The sequence below is a fragment of the Branchiostoma lanceolatum genome, chromosome 11, assembly GCF_035083965.1.
Source record: "Branchiostoma lanceolatum isolate klBraLanc5 chromosome 11, klBraLanc5.hap2, whole genome shotgun sequence".
NCBI lineage: Eukaryota > Metazoa > Chordata > Leptocardii > Amphioxiformes > Branchiostomatidae > Branchiostoma > Branchiostoma lanceolatum.
In genome coordinates this window covers 5753747-5770133 of record NC_089732.1, presented here as the reverse complement: position 1 = coordinate 5770133, position 16387 = coordinate 5753747, and the positions used below count along the sequence as shown (strand labels likewise).

Genomic DNA, 16387 nt, shown 5'->3' with positions numbered 1-16387 from the left:
AGAAAATGAGCAGTTTCTAAAACAGTTGAAGTTGTAATGCCATCTTTGTCTAGCTGTCTAGCTGCTCCCCCTACTAACATTATGTTTGATTTTGGTATTGCAGACTACCTGTGCCGGCAAGCTGGAGGGGACAGAGAAGAAACCCAGCGAAGACGACTTTGAGACAGTCAAATTAATCAGCAATGGAGCTTATGGGTAATTTCATTTTGGCATTCAAGTTTCATCATTTTGATATTACGTAGCATTTTCTTTGTGGTATTTGTTTTTAGGTAGCACTCTGAAATCTAAATACTCTTACAATCTAAATTGCATATCGATGGTTTAAGTGGAAAAGATCTGTAAATTTGAAGTCTTAATCGGTACATATAGGGCAGGATCGCATCGTGGATATGTTGCACATGTGATGTGGGATTCGAACCATTGACCCATGGTTTATTCACCGCTATGTCCACAGAGCGGTGTACCTGGTTCGACACAAGGAGACCAAAATGCGCTACGCCCTGAAGAAAATCAACAAACAGAACCTGATGCTGAGGAACCAGATCCAACAGGCCTTCACCGAGAGGGACATCCTGACTTTCGCAGAGAACCCGTTTGTTGTCACCATGTACTGCAGCTTTGAAACAAAGGTAAGGATTTAATCCTACAGTTTGCTGATTATTTTTTTTCTAACAAGTTTGCTCAGTGCAAGGCCAAATAAACCACTTCTGGGCACTGAACTAACGTTCACTGAAGCAGCATCTCTTCTCTTTAAGTCAGAAACATCAAGCTTAGGCAAGCTTGACTAACTGACTCACATGTTGGTGAACTTATTGGTTTAACACTGTAGTGATTGAAACTGGAAGATGGGCCTGCTACTGAACAGTACAATTACAAATTAAAGAACTTGCTGATGATTGGTCACTTCACTACCCTGATGACATCCAACGGCAACCAATTCTTTAAATCCGCTCGGTTGCTCAATACAAATTTGAACAACAAAATGAGATATTTCAGTCACAAGAAGATACATGTACATGTATGTGCCTTTACCTTTGTGCTAAATTTCAACTCATTCCATAAAAAAATGATACAAGTGGCATTTCTTTTTTACTCACCCTCTTAGAAATTATATGCTTGTAAACTGGTACTGTTTCATAAATGATTGAGAATGTAAAGTCGGTAATGAAGCTACAGACACTTAACATATTTAGAGAGGCTCCAACTAAAGACTCTTGTTGTTTCCATTGAACAATGTTAAATATGATTGGCATTGTTGTCTACTCTATTTTTTCTTTTCCCCACTAGAAACACCTGTGTATGGTGCTCGAGTATGTGGAAGGAGGTGACTGTGCCACCCTGCTGAAGAACATGGGCCCCCTGCCCGTCGACATGGCCCGCATGTACTTCGCGGAGACCGTGCTGGCGGTAGAATACATCCACAGCTACGGCATCGTCCACCGCGACCTGAAACCGGACAACCTCTTGATCACGTCCATGGGGCACATCAAGCTGACGGACTTCGGGCTGTCCAAGATGGGGCTGATGAGCCTCACCACAAACCTGTATGAGGACACCTTAGACCCCAAACAGTTCACGGACAAGCAGGTGTGTGGAACACCCGAGTACATCGCGCCGGAGGTCATCCTGAGACAAGGTTACGGTGAGTCCTGGTCAATTTTCTTACATGAAGACCTGCTTAAACTTGTGAAGGGAGCAAAATGCTGCTAAAAACACAGAAGTCCACAGACAATAGAAACAGATGCTGTTAAAGTGTTTTACATTGTTTTTGAAAGACTTAGAAATCTTCTGAGACAAGGTTATGGTGAGTCCTGTTCAACTTTTGTAACGTGATGACCTGCTTAACATTTAGCACACTGAAGTAGCCGCTTAGCATCGCGTTCTCTATTGGTTACAGAATTAGGCAGCAGGGAAAAGGTTAAACTTGTGGAGGGGGTAACTTGCTGCTAAAAACACAACCGGTAGTCTAGAGATAATATACACTGATGCTGTCTTACACTTACAGAAGATAGTGACTATGAAAGACTTAGCAATCTATGATCCGGGTTTAAAGATACTGTGATATCTTGTAAAAATGATAAAGATAGCGATTACATACATTTGTATGCCAAAAATAGTTACTCAAGCAACTGGATAAAATTTTGAAACAGTCAGACGTTTCGGACAGCATGCGCTATCTTTCGTCACTGACAAAAGATCATAGCAGATGCTGTCTGAAACATCTGACTGTTTTATCAGGTTGCTTGAGTAACTATTTTTGGCATATCTTATTACCTGGATGTCTTACCTTCATCAACATATAGCTATTACATGTACATGTCTCCTACTAATGTTTAAAGGACCAGTAGATGTTATTCCTATGTTGCTAATTTTGTGATTGTTGTCCTGTAGGAAAACCAGTAGACTGGTGGTCCATGGGTATTATCCTGTATGAGTTCCTGGTCGGCTGTGTGCCATTCTTCGGAGAAACTCCCGAGGAGCTGTTTTCACAGGCTGTCAATGGTAGGTTTCAATGATATATGAACAAACAAACAACTATTACCCTTAAGTTAAACCTGCCAGCTTTTTCAGCCATGTAAAGATAAAAAATGTTTGACCCCTGACCTCCCTCACGAAACCCGGAAAACAGCCGGCAGCCCTAACTTCCGGGCCTCAAGCGCTACACGCACGCAAAGCTGTTTTCTTCTGGGGAGTACCCTACCCCAGTTATAGCCGGGCCCAGCACACAGAGCATATTTCTGTATCCCTGATAAAACCAGGACTGGCAGCCTAAGGGTTACGCTTAAATTGAAGTCTATGTATTGCTTATTATCAGGTAGCTGCGATTTAAAGAAATTTGCTCAGAGATATGATTTGTGATGTTCCAAGGCTGTCTCTAGCTTAAATTTTTTTTCCGTCCTTCTCAATATTTGATAGCCCGTGTTGTTAATTTTTATAGACATTTTAAGCTTACAAAAGTACAGTTTCTCCAGATTTTATGGACAGATGGGGTGACATTTTTTTCTGTCCCAACAAGCAAATTTCCGTCCCGGGTCCTGGAGACAGCCCTGTGCTGGTCCCTTCAAAATTCCTTTTATCCCAGTGAAATTCATTTGAAGACGATATTTTATTTATCTATTTATTTATTCATCTTAAAACATATGGGTAGTCTCTTCAGCCAAACAAAGGCTGATTTCCAAGAGAGCCCATAGGGATACAGATAATGAATAAATGTAATAACATAAAGTAATGATGATTAAACACAGGAATACATACAGAAACAAAATCAATTTATCAAACAATAACACTGAAATCATTAAACAAAAACAAACGAATGATCTTGAGAGGTCTGAGGTCAAAATCCCATTATATAAACATTAGGAAATGATAATACAGAGCAGTAACATAGGAGTGACATATCATATATTAAAAAACAAACTTAATGGACAAAAGTAACTAAACAAACATAATGGGTTGTCAGTAAATGGTCAATAGGCGGAAAAAATTTAATCAAGCTTGTTCATCCTTAGATGAGATAGTCTGGCCAGAAGGAGAAGAAGCACCCCCAGACGACGCCAAGGATCTCATCACCAGAATGCTGGAACAGAACCCGGTGGAGAGACTCGGCACGACGGGAGCGTACGAACTCAAGGAACACGAGTTCTTTGCCGACCTGGACTGGACCATGCTGCTGCGTCAGAAGGCTGAGTTTGTGCCCCAGTTAGACGATGAGGAGGACACAAGTTACTTTGACAGTAAGTGGAATGGTTGTGTATCATTGTTATGAACTGCAAAAGATGTTGAGATGCTTGTTGTCAAATGGAAGGAAAAATATTCAAGTCTGATTTTTCATGGCAGTACTATTTTGATACAGCTTTGACAGTAGGTTTACAAAAATGATTATGTGTATGATCCAAGTAAAATGTCACAGCTATATGTGACATCTACTAAGTTACTCATAATTCTGTCACCCTGAAAAGATTCGTCCAAACAGATCTCCAACCCAACGTCTCCCAGCAAAATGCACTCCAGACCTGTATATCTAAACTGTGCATACCTGGGGGCTGCTGCACTTAGAGATCTCTTAAATCTTAAACCCACTGTTTTTCAAAGTGGCGGATTTATGTAACCTGGCGGATTAATGTTAATGGAGTTTACATAGAAATGACCTAATGTTGCATCTCAAACTTCCAGCTCGACAAGAAAGATACAACCACGAGATGGAGTCTGGTGAGTCAGAGGAGGAGCAGTACCCCGACCTGAGCAACTTCTCGTCCTGCTCCCCCCGGTACCACCGCAGCTACAGCAGCTCCGACCGCCTCTCCATGTCACTGGACGGGAAGAGCAGCAGCATGGAGAGACTCACCACCGAGGAGACGCCCACGGGCGGCCGCGGCGTCGAGCGCAGGAAGGCCATCAAGGACAGGAGCAAGAGCGAATCAGAGCTAGCCAAAGAAACGAAGAGAGCGGAGCCTAAACCAGACACGTCGCTGAGAGAGGTTGACAGACCGTCAGACAAAGAGGACACGTCTAAGCAGCAAGTAGCAGACAGTTCCAAACCAGGGGACGCCGATAAGGGAGGTAGGACAGACAGCGTCAGCAGTACCGGCAGCACGGAGCCCAGGGAGAGCACGCCAAAGGCCAGCGACAAGGAGGCGGAGCTTGGTGCCGTCGGAGGTGTCAGCTCCCCAGAATGGTACGTGTCATTGGAGCATCAACCCTCTTTTATTGTGTCTGGATTCCTGCAGACAATAGAGACAATGTGCATGTTAGAATTAGAAGCAGTCCTCTTGAATGAATGGCAGCTACTGTAACAGTTGTAATCTCTGCATTTCTAGTCTGGGTTTCACTTGACATGACTCTTTGTCATGAAAATTAAGGAAGAAAAAAAATGATTTTGGGTTTTATAGTTTTAGATTAATTCAAAATGAAAATTAAAAGCACTCATCTTGAATGAAAGGTAGGTACTGTTGGAATCTCTACACTTCTAATCTGGCTTTTACTCATGATGTGACTCTTGGTAATTTTACTTGGACCAGTGCCAGCATGTGTGAGGCTATTACCTGTCCGTAGAGGATGGTGTTTAACACAGAGTCCCATTCATAATGTCATGACTCTTTCAGCACGCCAAAGTTCAGACCACGAGCGACGGACTCCTCCCAGACGGAGAGCGAGAGCTCGCCTCCCATCACGGTTCGCCGGAGACGGTTCAGCTCGCGGGATGCCCTCCCCAGACTGGCCATCTCCATGGAGGATGACGACAGTTGCTTCTTGGTAAGAACACAAACAAACAAACAAACAAACATATTAATCATCTATTGCTGAAAATGTTTTACATTTACATATGGAAGTAGCAACCACGATGATGAACTATTTCACGCAACGTGTACAATTTATTGCTTGAAAATATGGTATAAGTTTTAACTTTCATATCATGATCAGATCTGACCTTTTTTGAAGACTTTGTACAGCAACAGTGTTTAAAGACAATGAAAACTCTACAACTGGATAAGATTCTGAGATTTACATCCAGAGGTAAATCTCAAAATTGTATGCAGTTGAATTGTCTTAAAGTTTATGTATTGTTAACCTGGATGTTTGACGTTCATAAACATAGCAACAATATTATGTGCCATATTTGTGTGAATCTACATGTACATGTAGTAGGAATAAGTGTAATAGAAGGCCAGTAGCTTACTTATGGTGTAACCAAGTTACCACTCCTTGATGGAGGAACTTGTGTGTGTGTTCATAGTATAGGTGTCTTGGTTTGCATTTGTAGTCTTCCCTAGCAACCACAGGGTTAAAATGCAATGTACATTCAATACCAGCATGCCCGAGCCTAACTCAGCATCTTCTCTATTCCCCTGCACCTTACAGAAGAAAGGAAAACCAGCTAGGGTGAGTGCATGATGTGGATGTGTTGTGCCGTGTTAGTGGTGGCGTTGGGTGCCTTCTGAGTTTGCGTAGTAACGTCTTCCTTGGTTTTACAAAACTGTCACGCACTTTCTTTGCCGACATTTCCATCTGGGAACGGTTTGACATTTAACGGCATGCTTTGAGTCTACTCTACAAGATGGTGTAGCAACATGGGAGGGTATTCGAAGAAAGGAATGTTTCTCTGGCTTTTATCAAAGTACAGTGGCGCACCCAAAGTCGCAGTACATTAACACTGTCGAGAACAGAATTGCCCAAAGGGTTCTTCTCAAGCCCATAATTCATGGAGCCTCACTGAAAAGGAGTGCCCTTGTGGTCCCATGAGTGTGCCCTGGCCCATTATATTGTTGTCTTACTTTTCTACACCTACTGTCAGCCGGTCTCAAGTGTTTTTGTGACTTTTGGAAACATTAGCGGCAGTAGCAGTGCCCCCCCCCCCTCTCGTCCTTGGAAAATGAAGTCCCTTCTGACCGACTAATGCATTTTGTTCACTCCAAAGTGTCTTAATGGACTGGGAGTGATGATATACTATACTGTACGTGGTGAGATGCAGTGAACGTTGGGCACTAACCATAACAACTCACTACACATGCTTGAGTACCGTCTGAAAATGTAACTGAACCTCCACGATTTGTCATTCAAACCCAGAGGGGCTGGTTGGATTGGTTAGATGGATGCAGGACAGAATCTAGACTTGCACTGAATACATCTTTTCATTAGCATCGTGGCTTCTTCCTCGATTTGAAGAATATCACTAATCTAACAACCACAGTGTATGTTACCACTATCACTAAATCCTTGTACAGGCGTGGCAGTATTTTTAAAAAACACAGATTTTCCCATGTGAAAATTACCCTGTCTGCCAACATCTCACTTAACTTGAACAAAAGACACAAACCACTAGACTAAGTGTATCTTATTAGACAATCCTTTAATTTGTCCTATTTCAATTCAAGGGGTTTTACTTTTCTTGAGTAGGAAGATAAAATGCAGTGCTGCTCAAACTGTGCAAGGATGATCACATCGGCACTTTAGGTTGAGTTTTCAATTGGTTCTTAGCAGACCAGTTAATTTCTAATAGCTCTCTTTCGCAGAAAATTGATGATGGAAAGGACTTTTGGTTGATTATGTCTTAGGGTTGGTTTACAAGCCGCTGCTTTTGTGTACTGTATGTTGCACAATTTGGATGTATTACTGCTGAAAATGCTGCCAATCGATTGTTGTGCTGTGTGACGGTACAAAGATGTCTTGAAAGTGTTGGTAACTGCAAAACTTTCTTCCTTAAACCACAGGAGCCCATCGAGCTACCTGTCCCAGACATTCGACACAGGAAGCCCAGTGGGGACCGTGAGCTGATAGACCTGGTGAACAGGGTGGCTGGACGGAACATCCCCATGATCAAGTCAGCCTCTGCTACAGCACTGTCTCTGCTTATACCCTCAGGTAATCATGGTTAATACCTGTTATTTTGGAAAAAGGTGCAAATCTGGTATCATTTCACAAAGGGACACTACATGTACTTGGATATTGATAACCCATTGAATGTATTGCTGGGAGACTTATCAAGAGAGACACCAGTCATTTAAAATGTCATTATCCTGTTAGGTAAAAAATATATACAGTATATAAAAACCGTGAGTCATCTAATCTATCTATCCATAAATTTATTGCCTTTGTTAAATATGTAAGTAGTACATAGATTAAAGAAAAAAATGCAACACTAAAATAAGAACAAACTATGTGAGCACAACAAAAAGTGGGAAACTTTATACCTTGTTTTGCAAGATAGATATTATTGATTGTTGCCACAAGTTATTTATTTGTCAGTGTATGTACACCTGAATTTTCGTCATGTTTCTGTTTTTTATAGGTCAGAACTGTTGGATTATAGTGGAACAATGTTGATTTCTGTTAGAATCTGTAGATGAAGCACCAGTAAATTATTCACAGAAAGTAGAAATTGCCATTACTGTGATGAAAAGAAAGGAACTGAAGATGTCCCGTTTTTACTTCCAGATGAGAAAGGTCTGCCCCAGCCCCTGCAGTCCCCCAGCTCCACCCCCAGCTCTCGCGACGTGTCCCCAACAAGGGAGTACTCGCCCCTGCTGGAGAGCCTGAAGGCCCCCATCGTCATCAAGAAGGGGCCCCGGGGGTTCGGCTTCACCCTGCGCGCCATCCGGGTGTACATGGGAGACAGTGATGTCTACACTGTGCACCATCTAGTCATGGTGGGTAGAGAACAGTTCTTTTAACTGCTAGTTTTGACCTTTCTTTTAATACATACATATATGTCACTGGGTGTGAAGTACCAGTTACAAGTACTGGACCAGGTATGCTGTTATGTTAACCATTTTTCAGTCACTGTGGTAAAAAGAACGGTTAATTTTGTTCTCTAGTTTGCCGTCAGGCAGTTTGACCAATATTTTAAAATCCTTAATACATTTTCATGAAGGAATGATTTTTGCCAGGTTAATGTCTTAAAGTTGAAAATAGTAGGCGAAAGATAAGTCAGAAGGAAAATGCATATGTAAGTTGTGGAGCGAGAACGGCACCATAAAGATACCTGACAGTGTATTAACCCAAAGTGCATATGGGTCTTACATGTATTTCAAGAATATACTCCTTTTGCCCAGAAATTGCTGAACAATTGTGCTGACTGTCTATTTTTTTTTTGCAGGCCGTTGATGAGAAGGGACCAGCATACGCCGCGGGGCTGAGACCAGGCGACCTCATAACCCAGGTCAACAACGAGCCCGTGCAGGGTCTCCTGCACACCCAGGTCGTACAGCTCATCCTGAGGGATGGCAACAAGGTCACCATCCAGGCCTGCCCCCTGGAGAAAACCTCCATAAAGGCAGGCGGGAGGAAGAGGGTTCCGTCCGCCTCCAAGATGATGCGGAGACGGAAGAAGAAGTGGAAGAAGGAGGGCGGCGCAGAGAAGAAGCGGCGTAGCTCCATCTTCAGAAGACTGAGCAGTAAGAGGGGGAGCACGGACTTCCACCACATGCACCCGCAGGTGGAGAAGCATCGACACGGCATCCCCACCCTGACGCAGAGCAAGAGCGTGGGGTTTCTCAGCCGGTCGTTGTCGTCGAACGAAAGCCTGCCGGGATCGCCGACACGACCGCAGAAGTCCCCCAGGTCTCCCCCTCACTACCGCTCACCGCCCGACTCTGCTCACTCGACGACGACGAACTCCTCCCAGAGCAGCTCCCCCAGCTCCAGCGTCCCCAACTCTCCGGCCAACTCTGCGCACTTCCCCCGTCCCAGCTCGCTACACGGACTGAGTCACAAACTGGCCAGAACATTCCGCTCCCCACGGAGGAAGTCGGTAGGACACATCCCGCTGTCACCGCTGGCGAGGACGCCGTCGCCCTCTCCTAGTGCAACGTCGCCCACGCGGAGCCCAAGCCCGCTGACGCTCGTCAGTAACCATCCGGGAATCTCGAACACGACGCAGTCCTTCCCCGTTCACAGTGCGACGACAGTCACTGTCGCTACGCCCAGTGGGAAGCACGTGACAAGACCAAAGAGTGCGGACCCGCCGGGGTCGCCCCTTCTACGAAGGGCCCTGTCCCCAGATAAACCTCTGAGCTCTGCCAGCGGCAGTGGGACGAGTGTCAGCGGAGGCAGCGGGGACGAAACCTACTCCAGCGGTGCCAAGAGGAAAGGGAGTGGCAAGCGCGATAGCAAAAGCTTGTGGCAGGAGAGAAAGCAACTCTTCAAATCCAGCGGCGAGTCGAGCGACAAGAGTGACAAATAGACGCATATTCCGTAAATAACTGTTTGTAACGTGTCTGAAAATTCATTTTGACATTCTTCCAGCGTGACAGTTCAAGTACGGTGTTTAGATACATCGTGACTGACCCTGCATTTACATCTGTGCTCTCTACACCATGGATAAAGCCTGCTCCAAAAGTGCAGACTGGGGCATCTTGCACGGTTGCAGCTGGAGGCTGCTACATTCTGAGTGTTTTTCTGTAAATATTTTTTTTCACACAAAGGGAACTGCTGTATAGCGCAGGAGCTGCTGATTGTACAGAGGCGAGGAAAATAACTTGGTCAAGCCACTGACGATGGCATCGAGAGGCAATTGTGGTGCCATTGAGGAGCATGTGATAAAGAGGCGTCATGGAGTGTAGTCTTCAAGAGGAGTGAAGCCAGATTTGAAAAACTAATATCTGATGAGCATTTCTTCCTTTGGCACAATAAAGCCAAACTGCATGCAGATGGAAACAGGTTGTTAAAAACACCTCTCAAACAATGTGGCCAAAAAACACTATCTGAAGCTTAAGTTTGCCTTTTTGGTTTGAACAAGCTTAGCTCAAACTTGTCCCAGAGGAAGTAATGCTTTTTGAGTAATATGTGGCCTTTGTAAAGGCCTTGATTCATGGCATAAGGTAAGACAGTACGTCAAGTAGCCTACATGTATGATCCCTTGGCTTACCCTTAATGTAACATGAAGAGGTCCTTCGTCATTGCTGTTGAAGACCACCTGTTTCAACAGCATTTTAGGGAAAATGTAACTGTTACAGTTTATCTTGCTTGTATGTACCCTAGCATGACATGCAAGGGCCAATGAACATGTAAAGGGTTTCAGTCAAGAAAAAATATTTATTAAGCTGCTTGGTGAGTCCAGTACAACATGGAAGTTTACTGTGCAAGGGAAAGGTGCTGAGATTGTACAGAAAGTTACGAGATACGTTAACGAAAATGCCCAAATACGCTACACTAAAGTAACTACCATTCCAACTGTAGTTCATTCCTTGTCTCTTCAGAAGCTGTGGATGTTCTGTATTTACATTCGTATCTCTCCCCACTCCCCTTATAAGATCTGTGTCTGTGGTGCATTTTCCTTAGGAACTATGCCTAATACTGCAAAGAATGATACATGTAAATCTGTGTAGGCTTTTAGAACACCTGTACTTCTGTAGATCATTGCAATGGTGGGTGTAACACGTGAGAGCAATCCATGTGCAATTTACTGGTGTAGTGTTGAAGTTAACTCAGACGAGGCATTTGAAGATGTAGGCACTGTTGTCTTTGCCCTGAACCTACTTGTTAAACCCTATAGTCATCATTTTGGCTTTATGGCATTATGCATTTTCTTGGTTTGTTATTACATTACAGGAAGGTTTTGACTTTTCATATTCATTTATGTTGGTTCACAGCTTTCTATGATCAAGAAAATTGCAAGACCTAAAACCATCATAGCAAGGGTTTAAAGAGATATGATTGTAGCATTTTTCTCACATCTATCTTAAATCCTTATAGAAGTGATGGTTTTTCAAAAACTGTTGATCTCATCATTTCAGTGCAACCAGTCAATGCAGAAGAGTGTGACAAAGACAGTGCCTCCATCTTTTATAGCCTTTGCTCAGCTGCTTGCATGCCAATGACCATAAATAATGCTGCAAAGATTAAATTCCTGTTTAAGAAAAGTGTTATAGAACAGCTCTGTACAAGAACAAAGCTTTACTCTACTTTAACTAGTGTTGTTTTTTTCGGTGCAAATATATAAACTCCTAGTACATCAGGCATGTTGTGACGAGAGAAAGTACTTAGTATTACTACTGAAACAACATCTATTCCGGAAAATCTTAATAGGCACTTAACAGTACTACAGACTTTCACAACAAGATAGGGCCAATGCATGGCCGAAAGGACAGACTATTGTGGTGGTCTAACGTAACAGAAGATATATAGGAAAATGTAGTGTAAATGTTTTCCTTGGCAAGATAGGCCAAGTTCGTGTCCACACACAAATGCCTTGTGTGAGGTCTGAGATGTACATTGTAGGTTTTGTATCCATAATACAGGGTTCCCCAGGCAGTGTGCGTGTGTGTTGGGTTCCTGATATGTGCTGTGCTGCTGAAATTTGGGTGTTCTTGATGTTGTTCTTCTACTGCTATGCAACTAATCGACCTAACATTCCTGCCCATAGGCGTAACGATGTCAAAGACTGAAGAAGTAACCGATGAAACGTTAACTGGCCTTGGTTGCTGACTGTCATATGTTTGCCTGATTTTACCTCTTTTTAAACTTTTCTATTGCTCTACTTTGCTACTGTAGTAAGAGAATCTTCATTGTAAAACACACAGTTGATCAGTATGGTAGTCAATACACCAGAAAATGATTTTATTCTGCCAGGAAGTTTGTTCACTGTAGAAACTGGCGATTCTAAGCTCTTACACTGTAAGCGACACGGACAGATTCAGTGCAAAGGAAGTACGGTGCTGAAATGGTGTATACATCTGAAGTGTACTGAAAGTCTAGAACGTAAGAGGCTTTAGGAAAAACACACGTTTTCTGTAATTACAATTTAGTTGTGTAATGTAAGTTCCAATTTGCTCATACCCCAAGAGATGTGCTGCATTTGCTATAGTATCACTGTACATGTATGTACAATATAGATTTTCTTGTGAAAAATGTTGGTGGTACTACGTAAAATATCTATTGGTGGTGGATAGAAGAGTTATCAAGCATATTCAATATCAATGTGCAAATATTGAGAGCGACACAATTTTGCTCTGTTATTCCTGAGTTTAAACGTGAGGTGGTTCCATCTTACTTTGTGTATATAGGTAACTTTGATACTACTGACCCCTGTACAATGATTCAATATGGCCATAGGTGCTTTGTACTGTGCATATTAATATTATGGGAAAGTGGAGAATCTATGAATCAATAAAGTGCTGTGGTGAGAGAAATGTTCTTGTTTTTTCTGCTTGATATTGTCAGACAAGTCTAGACGTTCCTGTTTCATTTTCGTTTGTCCTTTTCACTAGGATTGTCTCCAGCACTGTCTGTCCCAGGACAGAAGTTTGCTTGTTAATACGAGGCAAAATTTCACCCCATCCGTCCCAAAGATCTGAACTTCTTCAATTGATGAAAACATATTTTTGTAAGCTTAGAATGACAGATTTAACAACAAAAATTAACAACATTGAAAATGAAAGCTGGAGACAGCCCTGCTTTTCACTGATCCCACTGCATCCTGGGAGATGCTTGGCACTATGGGTAGAACTGAAGGCAGATTGCACTAGTCACTTTGAGGACTTTTCAAGTGATTTATTCCACTAGGGTGAAGTATGATGAAAAGAGTTCCTCCCCTGCTTCGATGTCACGTAAAGACACCAGCACCACCACTCTTATTGACCTGCAACAGAGAAACAAAATGTGATTCCATAAAACATTGCCAACATCTTAAATCAAATGAGACAAGACACTTGAAAACCGACAAGTAAAATGGTATTCTGTTAATCTTCAAGCAGATCTTTTGATGGCAAAGACCGTATCCAACTGGAAAAAGTCAGTGCTGGCAGATCTCGGTGGCAAATAAAACTCCTTTTGCCAGTTGGATATGTTTGCCACCGAAAGAAAAGAATATGAAGATGAATATTTTGTGCCAACCCTAACACAAACCTGTAGCCTGCATCCCGAGAAGTCTGTAGGTTGGGGCTATAGTGGATCTCCAAGCAGATCTTTTGGTGGCAAAGACTGTATCCACCTGGCAAAAGGAATTCCATTCACCACTGAGAAATGCTCCTCCTTGTTTGAGTGCTGATATATCTTAATGGTGATTAAAACTCCTTTTGCCAGTTGGATACAGTCTTTGCCACCGAAAGATCTGCTTAACTATTTTGTGCCAACCCTAACACAAACCTGTAGCCTGCATCCTGAGAAGTCTGTAGGTTGGGGCTATAGTGGATGTTTGGGAGATATTTCCTCAGTGAGAATGGGAAGTCCACTTTGATGTTATACTCCTGGTAGGCAACATTGGCTGGGTGACCTTGGTGGGAAAATAGGACTAGTAAGATATGCAATACAGAATTGCATGATAAAGTTTTGCTTTAAACACTGTTGCTCTCCGGATATACATGTAAAAGGAACACGGAAAGTGCCATGGTTTTAAAAGGCTATCTTTACTGATATGACCATCTTTACACATAATCATATGTACGGAAGAAAATGAAAGTGTCACTTAAGAAACAAGCTATCTACCATTCACAACTTAAGACCATTATATGATAGCTTGTCGAGAACACGATATTAAAACAGGACATTCCGCTGCAGTATCATAGAAGGTCGCTAGGAAGGCCATCATCAGACTTGATTTTCCCCACCCACCTACTATGTATGGATCTGTCCACAAATGGCACTTATAACATAACCTTGTTTTTTACTAGTAAAGAAAAACGACCCCTGACCTGCAGACTGGTTGTTTACATATTGTCCCACGGCCAGGGGATTTTTGGGGTATGGCGTCAGCCAGGACCGGTCACAGGTTAAGTACGGTCCAATCCGGTCGCGTCCAGCACAAGACCTGGAACAAAACCGGCTGCTGAAATTTCTACTTCCTTGCTGAAGAAAATTATGACTGGTCTGCAAAAGCAAATTACTGTGTAGGAAAGGGGACATGAACTAAAAAGTTTTAAAAACAGCAAAATATATACCTGTAGATCATCTTTGAGAAGTTACGATCATTGCCGTCAATGAAGACACCATCAATACAGCGGAACACAAACGGGTTAGCAATGGACTGCAGGAGGATGGGTTCAAAGGGATAATACATCGTACCTGAAGAAAGATGGAGAATCAAAGAAATATGAAACATTTGTTGATTAATGAATCAATGAAGGCTCAGGTCTTTAGCCTGAGTGTCACCCTGTTTCAGTTCCAGGCTGTTTGGTGAAGGTAGAGCCTGGAACTGGAACAGGATGACACTCAGGCTATCAGGTCTTTGCTGTTCCTTGAACATTGTACCTGAAGAAAGATAGAGAATCAAAGTCAGAAATATAGAACAACTATTAATCAATCAATCAATGGAGGCTAAGGCCTTTGTAGTTCTAGGAACATCCAAACAATGGCAGATAATCCATGGAAAGTTGATTCGACAACACGAATTCACAAAATGAAATAGATTTCAAGCAACACCCCCTACCTGGATACATGGAAACTACAGTTTCAGCAGGCACCTTTCCCCTTGTCACAAACACTCCTCTCCCTGCTCCAACTACACTACTCTCTCTTCTCTCAGTACAGAACCCCAGGGTCTTCAACATCACCTGCAAACCATGCTGGTATCTCTCCACGGGAGGGACAGTTGCTTCAGTTCTATATTTCCTTTTCAGAATTCCTTTTTGTCTTGTCTCATTATCACTTCTGGATGCTGTTTTGTATGTCTTGATCATAGGATGGCAGTTCATTTCATTCCATAAAAGTTTACCATCATCAGTATTGCAACTAGGCATGCTTCGGATATTATCATTTTGGGATACAAAATGTTCTTGAACATTTCTCTTTTGCAAATTAGGTATGGCAGAGATTTGAGACAATACACCCTCTATAAAAGCAATTTGCATCCTTGATCCATGGATTGAATTGTAGTCATAAGTTCTGTCATGGTCTATATTTCCAAGTGTATTGTTTAGAATATCACAAGTGCTGCGGTATGACTGTAGTTTGTTGGCAGGCTGTGAGGGGGTGTCTATTCTGTTGGAAGTAGCAAGTGGGTTACAGTTTGCTCGGCCTCCATCCAGGGCACTGAAAAACTCCACCAGGGTTGACAAGACAGCGGAGTCTGGGATGATCTTGTCCTGGGTGCCTTTTGGAACAGACCGCAACTTCCTGTAGGAACAAAATTATAGTAGTGAAGTACATGTAAATACATTTCGGTACCACATGTCCCCGTGGCGAAAGCGGTAACGCAACCTCGCTGCTTCGCCATCTGGATCAAATTCTGTGGATTTTCTGTGAATTCCTAGGGGTCGGCTCAGCTCGGACGTGTTGTAAGGGATTGCATTCGTCATTTCGGATGGTGACGTAAAGCCGCCAGCCCCGTGTATGAGGGAGCTTCAGGCGTAAGCCTCAAACCTCTGCACATAAAAGAACCCAACATACTTATCGAGAAGAGTAGGGGTGACCCGGTGTGCTTGGCCAAAAATGCAAGCTGTGGTGAAGCCGCATTTCACTACCATTAGCTACTTGAAAAAGCATCATGCTTCACCTCAATTGAGGATGACTGCTTAACCTTACCTTTTAGTTTTACCTACCTATAGCTAGTCCCTTGACCTGTAGGTCGTTGGGAGGACAAGCCTGAAGGTGGACATGAATGATGAAGCTATAGATCACACTCCAAATCATACCTCTAATACAAGGCCTTTAATACTACTACATCTCTTGCTGATATGATAAAATTAAAGGTGCAAACTACAGACGACACAACTTCAAGTCTAACCTGTCCTTCAAGTTCATGGCGATCCACGGCACAAACCGGTACCGGTAGGCCTGCCAGCGGGCCTGGAGTCTCCTAACCCAACCTCCCATTTAATGACTTGCCCAAAAGGTATCGAAAACGGCAAACGCGGAGGCAAATGATTTAGACATCTTCAATACAGTCCATGGCCACCTTGCGCCATTTTTCAAACTATGACCTTTCACCTTTAGAGTATACCATTACATTGAAGGG

At 42.9% G+C, this 16387-nt stretch overlaps 2 protein-coding genes across 11 annotated transcripts in view; one reads left to right on the top strand and one right to left on the bottom strand.

Annotated features, from left to right (window-relative positions):
* LOC136444752 (microtubule-associated serine/threonine-protein kinase 2-like) overlaps positions 1–12626 on the top strand; it is a 79108-nt gene extending 66482 nt beyond the window's left edge. For 9 of the 10 annotated variants that reach the window (XM_066442473.1, XM_066442474.1, XM_066442472.1 and 6 more), the window contains 11 exons: positions 104–195; positions 455–629; positions 1288–1642; positions 2392–2502; positions 3510–3734; positions 4174–4675; positions 5103–5253; positions 5860–5880; positions 7209–7359; positions 7933–8144; positions 8594–12626. In XM_066442473.1, coding sequence (XP_066298570.1) covers positions 104–195; positions 455–629; positions 1288–1642; positions 2392–2502; positions 3510–3734; positions 4174–4675; positions 5103–5253; positions 5860–5880; positions 7209–7359; positions 7933–8144; positions 8594–9679 — 3081 coding nt within the window. In that variant the 3' untranslated portion in view covers positions 9680–12626. The remainder of the gene's footprint in view (positions 1–103; positions 196–454; positions 630–1287; positions 1643–2391; positions 2503–3509; positions 3735–4173; positions 4676–5102; positions 5254–5859; positions 5881–7208; positions 7360–7932; positions 8145–8593) is intronic. The other variant, XM_066442470.1, reaches the window with a different exon arrangement.
* Positions 12018–16322, bottom strand: LOC136444753 (SET domain-containing protein 9-like). The gene is made up of 6 exons (XM_066442480.1): positions 16157–16322; positions 14861–15546; positions 14373–14496; positions 14127–14242; positions 13582–13708; positions 12018–13075 (listed from the first exon to the last, which is right to left on the bottom strand). Exons 1-6 carry the CDS (start codon positions 16243–16245, stop codon positions 12988–12990), a joined length of 1230 nt encoding a protein of 409 aa, XP_066298577.1. The 5' UTR covers positions 16246–16322; the 3' UTR covers positions 12018–12987.
* Between the last annotated feature and the right edge of the window lie 65 nt (positions 16323–16387).